This window comes from Apis florea, unplaced genomic scaffold (genome assembly GCF_048593485.1).
Source record: "Apis florea isolate Af1SG1 unplaced genomic scaffold, ASM4859348v1 contig_3367_pilon, whole genome shotgun sequence".
In the NCBI taxonomy this organism is placed as follows: domain Eukaryota; kingdom Metazoa; phylum Arthropoda; class Insecta; order Hymenoptera; family Apidae; genus Apis; species Apis florea.
In genome coordinates this window covers 3,806,470-3,829,468 of record NW_028256746.1, presented here as the reverse complement: position 1 = coordinate 3,829,468, position 22,999 = coordinate 3,806,470, and the positions used below count along the sequence as shown (strand labels likewise).

General features: G+C 45.3%; 1 protein-coding gene across 1 annotated transcript; it reads left to right on the top strand.

Annotated features, from left to right (window-relative positions):
- The first annotated feature begins 944 nt into the window (after positions 1 to 944).
- Positions 945 to 22,955, top strand: Notum (palmitoleoyl-protein carboxylesterase notum). The gene is made up of 8 exons (XM_012489244.3): positions 945 to 1,078; positions 17,995 to 18,361; positions 18,809 to 18,869; positions 18,964 to 19,187; positions 19,287 to 19,496; positions 19,705 to 19,981; positions 20,255 to 20,562; positions 21,015 to 22,955. The coding sequence occupies exons 1-8, from the start codon at positions 1,061 to 1,063 to the stop codon at positions 21,350 to 21,352; spliced, it is 1,803 nt and encodes a 600-aa protein (XP_012344698.1). The 5' UTR covers positions 945 to 1,060; the 3' UTR covers positions 21,353 to 22,955.
- Positions 22,956 to 22,999: the final 44 nt, after the last annotated feature.

Genomic DNA, 22,999 nt, shown 5'->3' with positions numbered 1-22,999 from the left:
TTAAACGCGGAAGATTAAAATAAAATTGGCTCAACTCTTTTGAGAAAGATCGTAGATCAAAGAGCACCCCTGTATACTATACATATCATCGACTCTCGACCTCTCTCTTCCATTCCACAGTCTCGTCTTAAACACCAAAAATCGTCGCAAACATCGCGATCCTTCTTGTCGTATCATCTCGATACCTGCCGATCGATCCACGGTTGGAAATCGTGGAGGTGAAAGCGGAGTAAGAGACGGAGTGGTGGAAATAATCGTAAGAATTGAAAAGGGAAAGGAGAGAAGAGACAGAGGGATCTCGCGTAAAACTCGGCGTCAATTAATCTTGGGGGCCGGTCGAATCTTCCGGGTCTGAAAAAGAGCGGCGCGGAGGCAGCCGTCAAAGAAAACACCCACAACAAACAAGCGGGAAAGGAGCAAGAAGAGGGCCCCGGCAGCAACAAAGCGGGCCGACGGACGAGAGGAGAGGCGAAGGAGAGAAAGGGTGAAGCGCGAAGAAGAGGAGGTGTTCCTCCTCGCCGGCACGTGCGCGCACCGGCTCTCCTCGTGACTCGGAAGAAGGGCTCGGATCCGCAGGAAGGAACGAAGAAGGAGAAGAGAAGAGGAAGCGTGCAAAGCGGAAAGTGGCGGCAGTGCGCCGCGGACCGTCAACGGGTACGTGTATCGAGCACACCGGCTCGAGACCTCCACCCACCACGTGGTCTCCGCTTCCACCCCCGCCTTCGCTCCGTTTCTCTCCACCTTCTTTCTTTCCAAAAACTCGCTCCCTCGTTAAATCGCGTCGGATTATATCCAGTTGGGACTGCAATTTTATATATCCATTGATTCGCCTCGAATGCTCGAGGAGGAAGATCGATGGTGACGTTCCCTTGTCGTTGACGAGAGTAAGACGGATCTGTGATGTCGATCTGTGAACCGTAGACGAGGGTGGAGAACGTGAGAAGATGATCGAAGGGTGATCGGGAAGAGGAAAGTAGGCTTGCTTTGGAAAACTTTCTTTTTCCGAGTGGTGGGGATTTGTCGGATCGGGAACCCGGTACGGGACGGTGAAGCACCGAAGATGAGAATGGAGTTGCAGGTGAGTTTGGACTTTTTTTTCTTTTTTTCTTTCTTTCTTTGCTCTTTCTTTCTACGATCGTGGCGTAGTAATTTATTAAATATATTTATCGAAGATTTAAAAAAATGATTGATCGATTTGCCCGTCTCGCGGGAAAATAAAATGATGGAGAAAGATGTGTGAAAAATTTGGAATTTTGGTAATAGGAAGAAAAAAAGATTTTTTTTTTTTTTCGAAACACATCGATTTTCGAAGATATCTGTCCCGATGAAAGGACGGCGCGTGTATATACTTAAGCGTGAAACGGGTAGCGGCGAGACAACCCGGATCCTCTTTTAACGCTCTTTGATCATTTCGAGCCTCCTGTTATGCTTCTCCCTCCATTCCACACTGCCCTCCCTTCAAATCCTTTGCTTACGCTCTCGGGTTTTAACTTTTAAGTACGATTTAACCGAAGCCTTTGAACTTTACTCTTCGCGAAAAATTTCGATCCAACGCGCTCGTTCCTCGATTCTTCGCCAACCCCCTTTTTTCCTTCACCTTTCTTCCGACCATCTTCGCTCTCTCCTTTCGATTTTCCTCGAAAAGAACAGTCTGTTAATTTAAACCTGCTATTGTTCCTGCTCTATCCATGTCCAATTCCACGATACATAGACTTCAGACTTTATTTTTTCACTGAGAGATCGAGAGATTCATTTTCACAGAAATTTCTTCGACGAAAAGTAAAGAAGGAAGGAGGGAAGAAAGAAGTGAAACACAGTAGTGGCAGTCGAATGAGAAACGCGATGAAATTCGTTTCATCGGATTTAAAAGAGATTTCAAAGATACGATCGAGTCAAAGTTTGAACGGAGGTGGCACATGCGTTTAGAAGCCGTGGGGGAGGGGAGGACCGCACGCGATCCTCGTAATAAATCACGGCCGCGAAATCTAGACGCACGCGACAAACCGCGAGAACGAACGACTGGGCCAAAATTTATGGCCGTTCTTTGCCCGAGCCCACGGGACACTGGGTGGTGTCGTTGGTCGCGCGATCGGATACGTGGCGCCAAAATCCTCCCGCCATTTCTATCCTTCGATTAATTGCGTTCGAATTCCTCGAGTCATTCCGCGATGCTTCGTTTCAAAAGTGAGGATATCTCGAGTGATTTATCGTTTACATCATTTTGGCTAAGATTTTTGAACAACTTTCTTATCTTTTTTCTTTTTTTTTTGGGGGGGGGTGAAATTTCTTTCAAGAGAAAGGGATGGAAAGGAATGAACGTTGGAGAATGGTTGAGATTTTTACGAGATTGTGAATTTGTTTATCGTTAAAATACTTTTACGATGCGTAATGCTCGAATTGGCAGACTTTCGCGGCACCAAAATATAGCGATTTATTCGATGCGAGGGAAAAATCATCTGCTCAGTCTCACTGCTTCGGACACTCGTCCAATGAAGAGAAAAATCTGTCTACGGTTCGTTTGAACGAGAAAACACGCGTCTCATCCAGCTAAGAATTTCTTTCCAAGCTTTGATGTCTAATCTTTCCGGTCGCCTTTAAAATAGACGATCGTCGAAAAACTCTGTTAAATTAATAATAATCCGTTTAGAAATTCACTCAAAGGTTTCGAAAATTTCATCAAAAATTTCGCCTACCAAAATATTAATACCAATTTCCATAAACTCTAACGTGTTTACGCTATTCAAAGATCCGAAAAGGAGAACTTGCAGCAAGCGCGACACGTATCTTTCGAATCAAAATAATTAAAAATTCTTTCCTCCTTTGGAGAATCCTTTATCAATCACCAAACTCGCTCGAATATTCGAAGATTCGAAAAGAAGAATCCGCGGCGAGTAACGCGCGCCTCCCGAAATAGAGGATCGAAAAAGAAAAGAAGTCTCGAGGAAGAAAAGGAAGGGACGAGTACGAAAAGGAGGAAGAAGGTAGCCCGTTCTCCGCCCGCCACCTGCTAAAAGAGGCAAGGTTAATGGCACGCGATGTTTGCTCGGATATCCTTTGCCAACCGTGTTCCAAGCCCGTTAATGAGTCCAAATTGATTTCGAGCAGCGCATGACCGACATCAAAGGGTAGACGAGCAACAAGTACTCCTATCGAGAGAGAGAAAAATAGAGAGGGAGAGAGAGAGAGAGAGGAGTGGGATGCAAAAGGCAGAGATTACAATTTAAGCTTGTTTACGTCGGGATTCCATCTGTGATCACGCGCCGCGTGCACAGTCTTTGCATCGATCCCTCCCTTTCTTCGTTCCTCTCCCCCTTCGGCTCGTTAAGTCCCTCCTCTCTCTTATCTATCCGCTGCATTTGCCCCCGTTTTGTTTCGATTCCCCAAAGGTGAATTTTCGGTCGGATTTGCGGTTGAATTTCTGTGTTCGTGCGCGTGTTCGGGCTACCAATCGAGTGGATGTTTCTTTGTTTTTGCGGTTTTCAGACCGGTGGATGGATAATTGGGACGAGCGTATAATTGATTTTATAAGAACGTTTGCAGGATAACTGGGAAATAAGTGTGTTTGCTTTTTAGCCGTTTAATGGCATGGAAATTATATATAAAAAAAAAAAAAAAAAGAACGAGACAATTTTTCAAGGCGAAATTTTCGCTTAGAAGAGAGGGGAGGATATATTAAAAATTTTTTAATAAAACAGGTTGGATGAATTTTTTAAAGTCACGAGAGGACGAATAAAAGCGTAATTTTAACTCGTTACATCATTACGAGCACGTAATCTAGATCTACTCTTTGCTCATTATCATTTTAAATTAAAAAATACCGATTGAGCAAATTACAGATTCGCGATCGTAATATCATAAATCATCGATTAATTCGTTCGATTATATTCAACGGGAGAAGTTTATTACCCCCTTATAAATTTATTCGTCGCCTTTTAAACTGGTTATGCATTCCTCCCTCCCGTTCGTTTCGTTCGATTGTTCGGAATAACCTCTCGGGTTAAAGAGCCTCCGGTTTTCGCAATAAACTCTCACTCGTTCCGCGTGTCTTTCTATCCGATGTCCTAAATACCGAGTCATTGTCTCGTTGCAAGACGGGGAATTAGCGGTCGCGCGTTTTTCCTAGCCGGGGAGATTGTTGTGCAGTCGGAATGCGAACGTCAAAAAATGAGAGGAGTGGCGTTAGAGAGGCTCGTAAAGACTCCTAACTGTACACCGGACGGGTAGACCGGTGCAGGTTGTCGCCGGATGAGAAACCTTTTCACCGTTTAATCCTGCGGAAAAAATTAAAAGGAAAAAGGCGTAAAAGTGCCGAGAGGAAAGAAAGAGAAAGAAATTCTCAAAGAGAACAGGGATTAAACCAAATCCCAAGTCTGGAGAAAAATTTTTTCGCGATTCAAAAACTACAAAACTACTCTACCATTTTTACCACGACGAAAATATATAAATATATTTTGGCGAAATATAAGAGGGGGGGGGGGAAAAAACGCCAAAAAGAAGAATCCTTTTTTCTTCCATTCCAATTCGTGAATCCTCGGGCAGATTAATTACGTAGTTGCGTCGTAGAGGTTAACGCGAGACTACTAGCGCCACGATCCCACATACACGGTCAGAACGCGACCAAGCTGGCGTTCCTGCGGCGACGGAAAACCGCTTGGATCGCGTCGTTTAACCCGGCTACCGAAGTCCATCCACATCCCATTGTACCCGATACACGATTCCTGGCCAGGTATTAACGGCCAATCCACGTCGATGTTCGGCTTCCTAAAATTCTAGTCTTGTCCGATTCGTCGCTGTTCGAAAGAACTCTCCAAGTTATATCCGAGCAACGACGACGCAACAACAACAACAACAACAACAACTATCGACGACGACGGCGACGACGACGACGACGACGACGACGCTTCTGCCGTGGGGCGGTGAGCAATTAGCGACACAGCGCGGCGAGATCAGAGGCTGAGGGCGGGGTGGGGAGCGGCGGCCTAATTACACACGGTACCGACCGACTTCAAAGGAGCCGACAGCTCTTCCTCTCCTCCGAGCCATCCCCTCCGAATGGCGGGCCCAAGAACAACGCTCCTCTTCCTCGTATACCCCAGCCGTCGGCGACGCTGACCTGACTAGCCCCCGATGCTCCCTTTCTCTTTCCCTCTTTCCGTCTTTCTCCTCCTCCTCCTCCTCCCCATACATCGCCTTCTCTTTCTCGCTCGTGCTACGAACTCACGTGGGTCACGCGCACGGACCCTGCCCTAGCGTTAACCGCTACCCTATCGATTATCAACCTACGCTTTTTCGGACCTTTGTCCCTCCCTCCCCCTTTTCCCATCCAGGGATGACGTGCGTCGAGATAGGTTGGATTTTATCCCCCTCTTCCCGATTATGGGATGAAAAGTGTGACACGAACGGATTTTTCCGCCCCGATGAACGATTTATGTTCGTCACGGAGGGGATACGATGCTGAATACGAGGCGGATCGTCGTTGCGTGGCGAGCGCCACCGCTCCGTGCGAACGTGTAATTAATGGTTCTCGGGCATGGTTATGTAAGCGCGATGGTTAAGCTGGGACAATGGATTCGTTTCCTGATAGTAAAATGTATGATCGATCGAACGTGTTTGGCTTTCGTTTCTTTTCTTTTTGGAAACCAATAATGTAAATGGAATAATATATATATATATATATTGAAGAGAGAATGGAGAATAATCACTTCGTATAGTTTTCGATTCCAATGATTGGCACGCGATTGGCAAACTCGCGTCGCGAAGACAACGATCTAGATTTATGGAAAGGAGGAAGGAACGAGGAGGATCGGTGGAGGGGTAACGCGATCTCGAAATAGGAGATCGAAGCCCCCGTGTTGAAGGGGAGGGAGGAATCCGAAATGCCGGTTGGACACGCGAGTAGGCACGCGTCGTTCGCAGGAAATCGGCCGCTAGAACGGCGGAGCATCGGTCGTACGTGGACCATCCTCTTCCACTTGTTTGCGCCGTCCGTCCATCTTCCTCGACGTGTCTCCCTCTTCCCTTCCCCTCTCGCCAAGTGTCCTCGCTTGTCCCTGGTTCGCGGGGCCCGTGTGCGCGGAGTCGTCGTGGCCGCAAGTCATCAGTCAAGTCTTTGAGGTCGGCTTCAAGCTCTCTCGGGGCCCGCAGAAAAAGGCCCCTTTTGCCGATCTGCCTTGGCGGTGAGATCAAACGATTTTTTTTTCTCTCTTTCTCCCTCCCTCTCTCTCTCTCTCTCTCTGTCCCGCTTGGTGAACCGACTGTGAAAGACGGGGTGGGACGATCGAGGGTGAAACGGACCCTTTGTAGAGATAATGCGAAAGATTTGGAGGGGGAGGGGAATAAATAGATATCGGGTCATCCCGAATGTAATGCGATTTTTCTGAGAAATACCTCAACCCTCGATCGTGAAATATATAAAATATATGCATGTGTGTAATCGTTTTCTTTTTAATTAAAAAACGTCGAGATAAAGTATATTAAGGAAGGTGGAAACGGAAGAAATTTGTAGGAGGAGGAGAAGGGATGAAAGCGATGGAAATTAGGATGAGGATAGGTGGAGAAAGCGAAAGTGACGAGGCAAGAGTGCGACGAGAGCGAGAGTCGGAATCGGTGAATATTCGACGAGGGTAAAAGGGAATGGAAAGTTTGACAGAAGGATTGGAAGATAGGAAGGAGAGGAGAAAGGATCGAGGATTCGTGGATTTGATAAGGGTCGGTTCAAACAGGTTGAAGACAGTTTGACAGAAGGGAGAGGAGGGATAGAAATGATATTAAATAAAAAAGAAAAAGAGAGGAATAAAAAGAAATTAAACAAATAAATTCTGATGAACCGAAGAAAGGAATAAATAGGAGGAAAATTGTTTATGCGGTGCGGGTTGTACTGTTTGACGAACGACGGAAAAGAATTGTACGGTGGAAAACGGAAATTCCCAAGAGAGGAATGGTAGCAGAGGGAGGTGGTCGATGAAGAAAGAAGAGGTAGAAACCGGTGGAAAGAAGGGACTGGACGGAGAAGACGGTAGTGACGCCAGGGGTATTCGAGGAAGTAAAGAGAGACGAGCGGCTGAATAAATACGCGTGCCCTCGCTAACCGTTTGCAAATTTGTCGAGGCGCTTCCTCAAAAGCCCTTTGACTCGAAGCAGCTCTGAAGAATCACTTCTACTTTCCACCGCGAACGTGCCAGTCGAAACTTCCAACCTCCCAAGTTCGACAAATTGTTTGTCACTCTTCTGATAAGAGGGAACGAACGAGTTGAAAAATATTTGCACGGTAATTAACAAGATTGGGGAACACGCATCGAGGTTGAAATAAAATCGAACGAATCGAAAAATTTTCCATTTTCTATCAAAGAGAGAAAAAAAAGAACTAAGTCTGATCGAACAGCAGCTGCGATATTTTCCCAAATAGGATAGGAACGATCCATCGCTTTTCGGTAAAGCAGGATCATCAGATTCTCTCTCTCTCTCTCTCTCTCTCAGATAGGCTCTCACCGATCACAAGAGTGTCCGCGTTACAAAAGGCTAAGGCGAAACCTCGTCACGGAATAACTATGAATCGCATTATCGATTTGTACGGCGGCGCGTTGATCAACGACGGGAGAACCTTTGAAGTGCGCCGAACTTCGTGGGGGCTTCCGGAAAGCGTAAGGATCCGCGGACCCGAGCACGCGTGAAGAATGTCGGCGGGGAAGGGGGGAGAGGAGACGGCGGACGAGATGATCGAAATAAGCCTCCGTAAAATGATTGGCCTAACGCAACTGCTACTATACGTTGGGTTCCATTTCGTCTAACTCGCCTCGCTGCCCGAATTTCTTATCCTCTTTTGTTATCCTGATTTTTTTCGACGAATTCTACATATCCGTACAACGATCATCGATTTAAATGACGAACTTATTTTCACGTTTGACAAATCTTCCTTCGACGATAAAAAGATTATTCATCGTTATCGTTTTTCCGATTAAGAAAAGAATTAATCTTAAATTTCTGGGGGATAAAATCAAAACTCGTGCAAGGAAGCGAACGTTTCGAGGCGAAATGCGTCGATCGCGAGAGGAAGCTAGGCGCGTTACTTTACGAAAGAAAGATTCACGCGCGCAAAAACGTCATTTCTGCTGCGGTCGATTCCTCAAACGACCGGCGATAATCGATCCTCCGTTTCGCATCGTCTCGTTTCACCTCCGAATCAAGGCCATCGTCTTTCGACGCTTCCCCTCCTGTTCTCCGATTTTTCCGACTCTCGTTTATTACCAGCCACGAGCACAGGCCACTCGACGATACAACGACACAGCAAGAAGAAAGCAAGAAGAACGAGGAGGAAGGGAAGAGAGAGAGAGAAAGAGAGAGTGAGAGAAAGGATGGAAGAGAGGAGAGGCATTGGGAATAAAAGAAGGGAGCGAAGAGAGAAGGAAAGAGAGGGGGGAATGAAGTAGGAGGAGGAGGAGAAGAAGGAAGAAGATTTTTGCCAGAGAAGAAAAACAGAATCCGGCGCGGTCGGCGGCGCGAGAGTTAGCAAGAACGCGGTGTAGGCGGCACATCAAAGGCGCACCTCGGGCGTGAACGAGCGAGCGGGCACGCGGCTCAAGTAGAGAGCGGAAGACACCGCCACCAATCCTACCACCATCCAATATATTTACTCCGATGGACCACCGCTACCATCGCCATCACGGCCACTAGCCACCACTAGCACCGACCGAGCCATTGCCACCAATCCCACCATCGTTTCTACCACCGTGACCAAACGCCACGACCACCGTGCGGCATCGCCACACTCTCTCGTCGCAATTACTTTCCACGCTATTAGCCGATAGATTTATCGTCGAGGACGATCGTGGCCCTGGTGAATCTGCTAGTAACTATGGGACGTCCCGATTTGGACAACACCATTTCGATTGGACGGCTTCGATCACGGCCGAGTTTATTAAAAAAATATTCAGAGGGTAGAGGTGTTGGTAGGAGGGGGTTAACGAGACGAAAAGAGAGTGGATGGAGAAGATTATTCTTTTTTCGATTATCGATCGTTACATTTACGATTGCGACAATCGTTGGGATCTCATCGATCGTCGAAGCTTCTTTCGAAGATTCGAGGACTCGAAGGAGAGAGAACGATCGATCGAGTCGGAGTCTAAAGCCAATTAGCGCATCCAGGTCGACGGCACGTTATAAAGGAGAAATCTTGGTGGAATATAAATGTCCCCGTGATTACGTGACGTAATGAACCGTGAAGTTGGAGAAATGATCGGGAGAGAAACGTTTCGCTGCTTAACGTACGTACAAATTTTTTCTCACGAGAAAATTTTTTTAATTTGAGAGAAAGAAGAAAAGAGAGGGAGAGACAGAGAGAAAGATCGAACGTTTTCATTGATATTTTTTTTTTTCCCCTAGTATTTACTTTATATCTCCTCCCTCTCGGATGTCGTCGAGATTTTGGCAATTTCCTACGGCCGGAAATCGGGATGGCGTTTGCGGTTTCAAAGTGCTACACACCTTTTCACCAGCTTCTCGCGCAAATTGCGGTTTCGAAGCAATTACCGAGTTGATCATTGCGTGGAACGTAATCATCATAGTTGCGACCCATAGAGAAAAAGAAGCATCGACGATCATCCCAGCTTGTAATTTCGCGCCATTTCTTTCCCCTGTTCGCGCTCTTCGAATATTTCTCGATTTCGAACGGAAATCTCGTGTCGAAATCGCAATCACAATCGCGGTTCGGTTCGTTCAACACCATTCAACACCTGGCTCGAACCATTAAACGAGTTTAAACGTCGTCCTCGCCCTTCCTTGCAACCCCCTTAATTACACCGACGTCCCTCTCCTCGCGATTGGCGGAGGGCAGGCAGCGATCGCAGAAACGTTCACGGGTAAATCACGAGTAATACGAGAAGGGTTTCACGAATCACGACGAAAGTTCAAGGGAAGTGCGTTGATCCCTGGAGGCCGGGAGCGAAAGGGAAAGAGCGGCCGATAAATTAGTCGGGGAACGGATATCTCATTCGGTTTTCCATGGTTGGTTCGAAAGGCGCACGGCGAGGCGAGGTAGGGCAAAGGCAGTCATATTTCAGCCCTTGTTAGGCCGAGGGGCCCCCGCCGAGACGGGATGGGGAGAAAATCTCTTTGACTCGCCGCTCCGCGCCTTAATCCACTGGCGTATACCCTATCTTGCCACCTGCTCCCTCTTCCTTCCTCCCTCCTCGCATCTTCCTCTTCCTCCGATCCCCACCGCCTGTCCTCTCTTCACGGCCTATCCGCCTTTTATACTCTTCCACTTTCTCTACGTGTTGCGCTCGCACCACACGCCTACTGCAACCTTCTCGCTCCTCCTCGAGTCCTTCGCCATAAATTACAGGGGATATTACGCCGTGCCTACCCTCTTCTCTACCAGAGAGGGAGAAAGAGAGACGGAGAGAGAACGGTGTTCGCTTTTTACGCTTATCTTCGCTTGTTCCGGATGTGTGTTGCGGGGGTAGTATGTTTACATTCTCGTTTTCGACATTTTAGCGCCGCGCTTTCGAAATTGGGTCGACGTTTAAAATATTGCGTTGTATAATTTTATATCCATTCCAGGAATATTCAATTTCTTTCGTTTATGAAGCGATTTCTATTGGCCGATGAGACACGTTCTTTAAAAAATTACTCGTCCATCCCACGGGATCTATGCAGAGTCGCGGAGAACCGAAGAAAGCAGCTGCCGGTTATCTGGCCGCGGGATCTGGATACCGGTGCTCGTTTCGCGAGGAAATCATCGTCGTTTCGTTCGGTTTCCGTGGTTCTCCCGTGGCGTCCCTCGTAACCTCGGCTTAACGAGGCCATCGACATCTCTCATCGAGCAGTGTGCGCGCGCGATCGACGCTTGGAAACGTATCTTTGCCACGGATGACGGCGCGTTTGAGATGTTCCGGCGCGCACGTTCCCTCTTCTCCTTCTTCCTTCTCCTCTGACCGACGGTTGTCGGTCTCTTTAGCGGCGTGCCGCCCTCTTCTTCCGCCAGGAGATGCGCCGATCGCGGACGTGCCGCCATCGATTGAGCCGTCCACGAGGACGTCGAACGAACTTGGACATTGGTCCTAAACCGTCGCCTGTCTCGCTTACCCTCCGCTTTCTTTTCCACTTCCTCGTCGTGGAAAGGAACGATTCCTTCGTTAACAGACGGCCGTGTGGAATTGTACCTTATTCGTTTTACCATAAAGATTGGAAAATTACACGTATGCGTGTTTCAAGAACGATGGGGTTAAAACTAGGAGAAGGAAGAGCGGAGAGTAAATTAAAGGGCGATTTTGATTTTGTTGTTTGTCCATGGAACGAACGTATCCCGAAACCTCGTGGATTAAACCTCTCGGTTCAGATTGCAAATTTTCGATCCGTTGCTATTATCGCATCCATTCGTTAATAGAGCGAGCAGGTAAGCTCGGTATAAATCATCCCGCTGATACGGCTTATCTTGCACCGTGAATCAACACAGGATATGCAACACGTTACATATAATAATTCTTTTCATCGTTAATTCATTCGGGCAAATAGATCTCTCCCAACGCGTACAGATAACAACGAAAATACTATGCAACCCCACGATCCACGATAAAATAAAAAGTATTCGAGAAAGAGAAAAAAATCTACGAAACGCACCTTTTAATCCCGATTCAAGAAAGGAAAGAAAGAAAAATCGCACGATTCACGATCACTGGCAAAAGGAAAATTCCGGAAAATCGGGGAAATATTTCGACCGGATAGGCGTGTCGCGAGACGGGTTAATAGAAACGGGGGCGAACGACGTTGAACCACCCTCCTTGGGGACGTTGGGGGCGAAGTGGCGCTTAGAGGGATGCTAAAGGCGGCTGACAATTGCAGTCGATCTTAGCGGAGCAAGGTAACAGGTCCCCAGGCGGTAAAAGCGTTCGCCAAGAGCGCGCTTGGTAAGATCGTTAAACCCGCGGTTAAGCTCGAAAGCACGCCACCAAGAGCTCCCCCCTCCGCCTATCGCCTCTCCCCTCCCTTCTTTCCCTCGTTCGTGGTGGAAGCCCCGAAGAAGCGGCCTGCACGGTTCTGTGTGCACGCGGTTATGGTAATGCGAGGTTTGCGGTGCGTGTTAGCCGGCTGCGTGAGCGGCCCTTGTAATGGTAACGAGACGGTCTCTCACCATCATCATCAACATCCGGACGACGAAACACGATGCGAACGATCAACGACTGTTGCGGGTTCCGAGCCGCGGCCTCAAAGGTGCCGACCGCGATCCGCTCCACGGCTATTTTTAACTTGTTTTCGCGTCCACTGAGCGAGTACAGAGAGAGAGGGAGGGAGGGAGGGAGGGAGGGAGGGAGGGAGAGCGCATTCGATGGAATGCCACGCACCACCGGCCACTCGAGGATCCGCGAAACGAATCGACGACCTGCTGGAAAAAAAAAAGGAAGGAAGCGAGATTAGAGAAGACGTGGACGTGGCGGAAATGAAGGAAGTTGGTGGAAGAGGGTGAAGAGAGATTTCGAGGATTGTCTCCAAAGAGGGTTGATTTTGGGGGAGGAGTTTGTAATGGAATTTGATGGATTTGATAGTTGGGGAAAGAAAGTTGAAATGTCCTGTCGAATAGGTTTCAAGTGTGTTCTCGAGAAGTGAGAGTTGCGGATTTAATTGTGGTAAAATAGTGGTAAAATTAAGGGGAGAGATTTTTCCTGACGAATGAAATTTTCTTAACGGTAATTAGGATCGACGAAACTTTCATTTGGCTGCGAATGACACGGTATTGCGTTATTTGATTACGGTTTCTTAACTGAGTCTTAACGCGCAATATGGAGAAAATCGAAAGTAAAGAAAAAGGAGCGATATACGTTGCTGATAGAGAATTTTCTTGGTTTTACGGCGCGTCCTCTTCGGAGCGCGCGCGAAAATTCAGTTTTGTGAATGAATTATTTGCATATACATTGGTGAAGGATATGAAAGATTCTTTGCGGATAAGGGGGGCTGAAAGAAAGGATACGGTGAAGAGAAGCGGCACAATGGAAGACGATAAGCGGATCGAGAGGCTTGTGCGTTGAGAAATTCGATAGCGATACGGGTACGAGCGAAAAGGATTTTCGAAATATATCGACAGCTGTCGATTGTTGAAGCACAGCGATTATTAAATTCTTTCCATTCAAAGAACAATATCCTATAACCCACAAAAAAAAATCTCTGGTTTTACACATTTATACACGAACACGAATTAACTCTCCTATTTATAAGTACGATATATTTTTTATTTTTGACAAACTAACCGAATATCAACTCATTTCATTCATCCAACGTTAGATAAATAATTTTAACGCGTTCGATACATTATCACGTCTCGTGTCCTTTCACGACGAATATTGACTATTAATTTTCGTGCATTCAACCAAGATAAAAAGAAAATGATTAACTACGCTTACACTTTTACATATATATATTTTTTTTTTCAAATATTGTGTAAAATTAAACACGATCGAAGTGTTTTCCACAATCTTTGAATAATTAGTTAGAAGATCGATTTATCTCGTGGAAAAAGAAAGAGATTCTTCCATCGCGCCAGTTATAACCCGTTAAAAAAAGGATCGACACACTTGCAACACAGGCAAAAGAAAACAGGCGAAAGAGGAGACAAAAGCAACAGTAGCAAAGAGTGCGATCCAGGAGTCAGTTGAGTCCTGATTCGTCGTGATTCATCTATCCGGCTCGGAATCTTTAAACGCTTTACCTGCTACCGGAATCTTAGCAGGTTGGATAAAGGGTGGCGGCCAGTAACAGCCGTCACTTTGTCGGCCTTTGTCACGGGGATTATGCGCCGTCTGGCAAATTATGACGGACACCTTCACGCCCAGAACACCCTCTAATGCGCCGGATACGGAAGGAGGGAAAAGGAGCAGTCGGGGTGGGAAGCGTGAGTGGCGAAAGAGGAATAGAAAAGGGAGAAAGAGAGTGAGAGAGAGAGGTTTTCATAAGCACCGGGACAAGTTCTTTGAGAGGCAACCGAATTATACGCGGATCCAGAAGGATTATAAATTTAAAGGGGATGGATTACGTAGAATACGAAATTCCATCCCTTGTGAAAATTGATCGGGCGGACGATGATTAATTCCCTCCGAAAATCAGATTAATCGGGGATAATTGAATTACGAAAGTTTTCAAATTTTTGCGTACTTTTAACACGCTCCTTTTTCTTTTTTCCAAAAAGTATCACGGAAAAATCTTCGTGACGGGAATATACTCTTACTCGGATCGCGTTACAGACTTAATCTCAGCTTACAGGGCGACTGTAAGTCTTGTCGAATCGATAGTTGTTATATGTAGCTTAAGCTCTCTTATTTTGTTCTCATTATTGGAACGACAAAAGAAAAAAGGAAATAATACGATAAAAGGAGAATACCAAAATCCAATGCAGTCTCTTTGTAACGTTCCATAACCAAACGTACGAAACGGATGGAACGGGTAAAAGTATCGTCGAATTGATCGAATCGTCGTTTCAAGATTAAAGGGTGTTCCCTTTCCGGGGCAAAGATTCTTCCTCTTTTCTCTTTTTCTTTTATTTCACGAGGATTTCCACGAACGCGGGACAGTGGCCGGTGTTCACGCGCAGGGACAGCTTGATTTATGGCATAATAAAGCGGTTACGCAAAGTGTGGGAGGGACCCAGGGTCGTGAATTTTATTTACGATCTGCTCGAAAGTTCGGATTCGTCGCGGTTTTTCGGCGGCGCTTCGGGTGCCTGCTCGTAAAATCGAAGGAGAGGAGAGATCGAATTCAGTTTAGTTTTCTTCTCCCGAAGAAAGAAAGGGACGATTCTCCTCGGAGGGGGAGCGTGGACAGGCCGATAGTTTTTCCCAACTTGATTTCATACCGTGAAACGTTCTCCTAGGTCGAGGATGAGCCTTGCCGTTGTAAATGATATTTACGACCTGACCAGCTTGCCTTTCTACGACGACGGATGCTACGCGGATTAGCCGCGGTTAACGGAACTTTGATATTCTTTTTCTTTTTTTTTTTTTTTATACTCGTCTCGGCGGAGGCCACTTGAGGATAATTAACGACGCCACGTCGTCGGCGAGTAATAAGGATCGGATTTAACAGTTAAGAAAGATTTTACGAAAGGATTAACGCGGCCCCGTACATTCGACGAGGAGGAAATTATCTTTTTACGTGATAATCCCCACTGCGAAGAAAAGAATTTTTACGTATTATTACGTTATAAGAATCCCTAGAAGATAATCCGTAAGGAAATAAACTCTCTTGGAAATCGATATTCCGCACGATCGAATTTGATGGAACGGAAATTTCAATCAACGTTTAACTCGAAACTACTTGCGCGATTTCGAAAATAAATGTTCGTTTTTCGTTTCGTTTGGAGCAACGATGACGGGGGAAAAGGGGCGCACAGGGTTAATTTCCTTGGACAAGTAGCAAAAGACTGGTCGAAATCATCCACTTTACGGTGATAGTACGGGGCTAGGAAAGGGGCTGTTTCTCGCCGGCGGTGTGTTTCGATACGTGCTCCAAAGGCGATCCGGTGTTCGCGGCCCATTATATTCGATCATAATTGCGTCGCAACAACGTTTCTCCTTTCCATGGTCCACAGCTGGGCGGCTTCCTTTCATCTCGTTCTACCCGCCAGAACGGGCTTCTGTTTCCGAGGTGTTTCCGCCGCCGGCTACCGTCCTCAAACCTGGAACTTGATCCTAAGTAGCCGGCATCGCGATAGAACCTGGCCTAACAGAAAGAGGCGGACAAAGCAACTGTACACAAGCGTGTCTATATGTGTGTGTGTGTGTGTGTGTGTGCGTGTGTGCGTATAAAATACGGAAAGATAGAAAAAGAGGGAAGGAGAGAGAAAGAGAAATGGAAGAAAGGTTATGGCGAAACGCACGAGCTCTGTTATACAGGGTGTCCCAAAATAAGTGGTGGGCAGTGTAAAGAAAAATAATGAGTTTGATCGATTGTTGGCTAAATAAATTGTTAAAGTGAAAATTGAAATTCGATAGTTAATCTTGTATGCGAGAACAAGTAAAATGTTGCAAAAGTGATTAAAAACTTTATGAAAAATTGTAAAATGCACCTATTCGACAAATTTTCAATCTCAATTTCATCGATAATTAAGTTTTAAACGAACGAATTTTATTCTATATTTTATCTTTTTTTTATTTTTACCGAGCAGAATAATCTCTTACCAATTATTATTCGTACCTCTTCTTTTTCGACTCACTTTTTGCATATATATAAAACCGTTCTCCGCGTGTCCACGTATCGCCCACCGGGATTCTGGGTTACCCTGTATAACACGGGACGAGAGGATCAAAAAGAGAAAGAGCTAGTGGCGCCGCGTATAAACGACGCTTCCTCCTTTTAAATTATTCTCTCGCTGCCTGGTGCTCGTTTGTTACCGCTCGGTTCCGACGTTGTTATTGCTTTCTATGCCCTCATGGTGAAAATCCCTGTCGACGAAGAAATTACAGGCCGCGTGAAACAGGGAGGGCAGGGAGGGAGGGAGAGAGAGAGAGAGGGAAGGAGAAAGAGGGGAAGGGGGAGAAGGGAGGGAAATTGGCCGATTTGAAATTGTTACGCATGGTCTTTCAGGAATGTCGTTGTAACGAGGTTGTAATTCGCGTACGAACGTGGATGAAATTTGAGAGATGGTCGGGAACGGTCGTTGGACTCGACGAGGTAGATAGGATTGTTCGCGACGCGTGTGATTTTGCGATTCGTGTGTGACACGCGGGTTTGCGTTTCTAATGATGGAATACGAGCTTGTAATGGCGGGATCGTGCGTGCGCATGGTGTCCATTGCATCATTAGAAATATAAACCCGCCAAATCATCCGCGTTAAATACCGACTACGGGCACATCGTTCATTTACGCCTGACCGATTCGAAATTTTGGCAGAAGATTATGGGCGATGTTAAATCGTCCGTGAATTGGACACGGTATCTAGGTGAGAATCTATTCTTCTCAATTATTATATTATAGATTAAAAAATTTCAATTTACGAACGATTGATATAATTACGCTCCAAAATGTATTGTAAAATTGAAAATTTAATTTATATTTTCGATCGTGGTTAAGAATATTGATACGACATTGCTATGCAACCCGTAACGAGGATTTAGTTGAAACTGACTCAACGACATGAATTTTTCAATATGGTTGGGTATTCTACGTCGTCGATAAGTTTGAAGTGCACGGTGAGACGTACTCGCCTAACAGGTTGAATAATGGTCATTTTCAAACTGGGCGGGAAATGAAGAGCTTATCTCCTTGGCTCTTGCAGTTTCTGCTCGCTCAGCCACGGTATCTAAGGTAGCTCATTATCATAGACTGTACGGTGATTAACGTACTCAGCTAGCGTTTCCAGTTTATAACTCGGTTCCGTGGGACGAGATTCTCGTCCTTCGTTTAATTCGATTTCCAACCACGTGCCCGATATCGGAATGTTTTACGAGTAAACGTGTCGCGAATAAAATTTGTCCACCTTAAAAAGGACTCTTTTATGAAACACGTGATTCCAATTTGCTTGCCTGTAACAGAACAGAATCTTTCACCATTATTGGACTCTGATTAATCCTTTCATCTCGTTGATATATTTCCCTCTCCCCCCCAAAAAAAAAACCATTAATTCTTCGATTATCCATCGAGATACGAATACGCTCTTTTTCAATATTTCCCTTCTCCTCCCTCCATATTCCTATTCCTCCATTCGCAAAACAAAGCTTCTATTCATCATCCTCATCTCCCTATTAATCTCTCCATTATCCATAGCGAGATACAAATCACTATTTTCTTCCAATATTTTTTCACCTGTTCGTGAAACATTATTATCGCCGAATTGTTTACAACTGTGAATAGCGATCGATATCAAAACAACATCCGACCCGTAAATTTCATTACGAATTCTGTCACGCGCAAAAGCTGATCCATTAAAAACTGAACTGCGAAGCACGTGGCAAAAAAAAAAAAAAAAAAAAAGAGAAAGAAAGGATCGATCCTCCAAACATCGTCGATTTGCAGATCTCGGTATGCCTGACGGCCCTCGTGCTGACGATAGCCGCCGAGGAGAGGCCGAGGAACACCGTCTCGGTGTCCTCCGGCACGGCATCGATCCAGAGCAACACGATCCAGAAGCTGATCAAGATTCTGGAGAAGTACGGGCTCGAGGAGCAGAGGGGCCTGAAGAGGGTCTACCTGAGCAACAGGTCGATCACGTGCAACGACGGATCCCAGGCTGGGTTCTACCTGCGGAAGTCGCACGGATCCAGGAGGTGGATCATTTTCCTGGAAGGTGGATGGTACTGCTACGACCACAAGAGCTGTAGGAACAGGTGGCTCAGGTTGAGGCATCTGATGACGTCGACACAATGGCCCGAGACACGCGACGGTGAGAGCAAGCTTCCGCTTTCCAAGCTTTGCGCGCGTTGAGCCGACATTTTTCTTTTTTTCTTTCTTCGCGTTTGTCGATCAACCGAGTTTTGTTAGTCGTTTGACGACTCTCCCGGCTCGTGATGGAATTTTTTATTCGTCGTCCGGTTTGAAGTACAGTTTACGGTAGAATCTCGTTTTTATTATCGCGTGGAATTATCACTCGCTCGTTCACGATCTCTGTTTAGAGTTCCAGAACCGGTGACGGTGAGCGTGGAAAAATATGGAATGGGAAAGAGATCGTATGCGCACATCTCGATTTTTCCAATTAATTCTAGTATTACTTTCAAAAAAAAAAAAAAAAGAAAGAGGAAGAGCAATTTGATCTGGTTAAAAATCTTGGAAGAAGATATCTTATTCAGTACTATTCTTTTACCGAATGAATAAATCTTGAAAACGTTTGCAGTTGGCGGCCTATTGTCGGCGAATCCCGAGGAGAACCCATATTGGTGGAATGCGAATCACGTGTAGGTATCGTCCATCTTAGCAAGACCTTCAACGATTTTACGTAGTCGCAGTTTTTCTGTAATGAAAACTTCTAACTAAAATTCGTTCCCTCAGGTTCGTTCCTTATTGCACGAGCGACAGTTGGAGCGGAACCAGAGCCTCGTTGAACGATATGTTCTCCTTCATGGGGGCAGAGATTGTACTGCAGGTGGTACGAGATCTCGTTCCACTTGGCCTCGAGAACGCAAGCTCCCTTCTTCTAGCTGGTAGCAGCGCGGGTGGAACCGGTGTCATGTTGAATTTGGATCACGTGCACAATTTGGTTCACCACGATCTAGGTGAGACGAATTTTTTCTAAAGAAAAAAAAGAAACTCCTTTCATTTGTCCACCTTATTCGATCAAAATTTTAAGTATGAATTTCCATTATAAAACGCAGGCTTGAAGCATATCGCGATAAGAGGCGTATCCGACTCGGGATGGTTTCTCGACAGGGCTCCGTATTCGCCGAATGGTTTGTCACCGGTTGACGTTGTTCACAAGGGAATGGAACTTTGGAAGGCTCGAATGCCGCACAATTGCGTCAACAAACACCGAAACGAACCGTGGAGGTGTTACTTCGGCTACAGGCTGTATCCAACGTTGACCGGTAAAGCAGAACGTCTACCCTTTCATCTAATTAATCATTCGTTGATCTAGGTTGGCAAAATTGTGAAACTTGAAAATTTCATCGTGTAGAATTCGAAGAGAAATTATCCGTATTTAAATAATTTTTCCCTTTTCTCAAAATTTCTCAAGCATTGATTCGAATTTTTTTTCAAATCTACACCTACACGTTCCGTTTCGATTCGATTTAGCCCCCCTGTTCGTTTTCCAATGGCTGTTCGACGAAGCTCAGATGTCGGCGGACAACGTGGGTGCGCCGGTGACCAAGCAGCAATGGGATTACATACACAAAATGGGCGACAGCCTGAGACAGACGTTCGAGAACGTTACAGCGGTGTTCGCTCCCAGCTGCATCAGTCACAGCGTTTTGACGAAAAGAGATTGGCAATTGGTCAAGATCGACGAGGTTTCTCTGGCGCAGGCGTTGCACTGCTGGGAGCAAATGCCAATCGGAAATCATCGAAACGTGTAAGTATCGAATATTTCTAAAAATGCATGAAAAAAGAACATTAATAAATCTTTTAGAGAAAACAAGGTGAGAAAACAAAGAAATGTATAACAAAATGAATATCTCAATGAATATCGCAAGAGACAAGAAAGGTCTTCTTCTTTTGTCCAAAGAAGAAGAAGAGGAGAAATTCCAAACACAAGAAGGTTCTTGTTTTCGTTTCCTCCGTTCCTCGGTTTGCTGGAAAACTGTCAAGTTGTCAGGGGACTGACTTCGACCCCTGTTAATTTCAGCACTCGTTCGCCAATTGAGACGAACCAGCCGTGCACAAAGTCGTTGCGGAAGCTGGTGCGATCCGGGTCGACGAAGGGAAACGGAACTTCGTCCGAGGCAGGAAAAAGTGGGAAAGGCGAGTCTGTGGCCGAGTTGCAGAAAGTCAGGGCCCCGTTGAAATCGGTCATGGGGAAAACCTCGTCTAACGCCGTGGTGCAGGACAAGGAGGGGAAAAAGAGGAAGAGGCGAAAGCACAAAGGGAAACGCAGGGAGAGGAACAAGGAAGCGAGGTCGAGGAAGGAGAAGCACGAGCGAAGAAAAGCTACGGGTAAATTTGTGTTCGTATTTAAACGCGAAGAACGAATAAAACTCGATGATTCTTTTTTTTTTTTTTTTTTTTTTGATGATTTGACAATTGTCTAATTAGAATTAGATATTACGTTAATTAACATAAACTCGTTATTAGATATTTATTCGTTAAATTTTTCTCCTTTTTAAACTGTACAACGGTATCAATTTATTAAAGTATTAATTTTTACGTCTTAAATTTCTACGTATTTTTCTTGATAATTTTTTCTATATTAGAAATATTGCAAGACACGTGCCATAATCGACTGTTAATCCTGTTGAAAATCGATGGAGCACGAAAAAAATTGTATTTTTTTCCAATAAGTTAATCTCGTCGTTCGATCGTACTCTTTTTTATCGTAAAGAAAAATTGGTGGAAAAGAAGAGACGGATGGAAAAGCTGATCGAGGCGAAATTCGGGTGGGATTGCAGGTCGGCGTAAGGGTAACAAGCAGAACAACGACAGCAACCACACAGGCATGTTCAACGGGACGAGGCCGCAGCGGTCGGTGATACCATCTGGCAAACGGAAGTGTGTTCAGGGCTGCCACTTCCGGTTAATCGAACGTTGCACTTGGCCGCAGTGTAATCACAGCTGCCCGAAGCTGCACAACCCGTTCACCGGTGAGGAAATGGACTTTATCGAGTTGTTGAAGAGCTTCGGCCTCGACATGAAGAGCGTGGCGAACGCGCTCGGCATAGACATACAAACGTTGAACAGCATGGATCACGACGAGCTGTTAAATCTTCTTACGCAACGAGCGAATTAACACGTCGCGCACTAAGATAATTCGACGATGGGGAACGAGCGAGGAAACAGGAGGAACTTTGTTGAACTTTGCATTATCTCGAACGATTATGTTCGATCGTTTTCTTCGTCGAGTGAACCGAATTTTTTTTTTTTTTTTGGAGTCTTCTTTCGCGAAGAAGAGACCGAAAGAAAGAAGAAGATTAAGAAAATCTTAAGAGGTGTTTGAAAAATTTGCGTCTCTGAAAAAACAGTGGAGAGACGCTTTCGTTTTAATTTTTCAGATCCTTGGCAGTGTTTCTTGGGAGGAAGGGATCGATTGAATTGTACATATATTCATTTGTTAGGATTTCTGTTGGGATACGATGACAGTTGGAATCACTTGGTCGCACTTGGAATCGAGTCGATCGAAGTTTTTTTCGTCGGTTCGATCGAGTCCGCCTTCGGCCAAGCTACTTAATCCAACGAAGAATTTCTTTTTTCGCAAACGATTCTCCTCGTTCTTGCGCGTGTGAAGCGATACATTTCACACGATCCTCGCGAATAGCCAAGTATTTTAATTTATTTCGTAGTTCGTAAGTAAATAGTAAACGGGCATACGTATAATCATGTTGTTACGAATTATTAATTTACCCGTCTTCGACGATCATTCGACGTGGAACGACACACGATCGACTCTGATCAGCCATGAGGCTTCACTTCCCATTTACCAAAACATCTTTCCTTTATTCAACGTTTGTACCTGGTCAAATGATGAGAGACAACAGCATATTCGCGGAACAATTTTTTTCTCGACTGATAGTCTCAAGCGAAACTTGTTCGCGTACCTCGTTCGATATCTTTGGGTTTTTAATCGCTGTTCAAAAAAAAAAAAAAATGAAATCTCGCTTCTCCAAGTACTTCTCGAGAAAGAAACCCAAAGATATTGAAAAATCAACACAACTTAGGTTAAAATATTCTTGTACAACTTTGACCAAACATTCTTGGAACGTTTCTTGGATCCGATTCTTCTTTGGGGGAGAATTCATAACAATTAGATAAACACAGCGAAGAAGTTGGAACTTGCGAGACGTTCAGCGTTAACATTGTCTGTCAGAGTTGAACAGGAGAAATCGAGTGAAAATATTCAGCCTGATTCGACGGAATCGAGTTTTGCGAATTGATGCCAATAACGACCGACAAAGCAGCTTCATAGACTGATTGAATTATCTACCTCAACGAATCAAATCGTATTAAACGTCCTTCTGTGTACTATAAACGCCGATTAAAAGAGTTTAACGCGGCGAAGGGTAATTAAAGAGTAGGTCGCGCGCGCGCGAGCGTGAACCGATTCATCGTCGTATCTAATTGTATTCAAACATTGTGTATAATATACTATATCGAACTAATTATTTATTTGACGCGAGAGCGAAAACGTAGTTCGCGCGACGATCGATTAGAAAATAATTTCTTCTTCAGGCGTTTAATTTATTTTTCACGCAAAACGAGATCGAGATCGATCACGATCATCTTCCGCGCTCTCTCTCTCCCCTTGCGAGGAAAGAGAGAGAGAGAGAGAGAGAGCACTTTGTTACTTTATATCCGCGTGAGATCTTGTAAATAAATTGTATATCTGTTGTACTAAACCGAGTTTCCTTTCGATCCCCTTAAATCGATCACGAACGAGTGA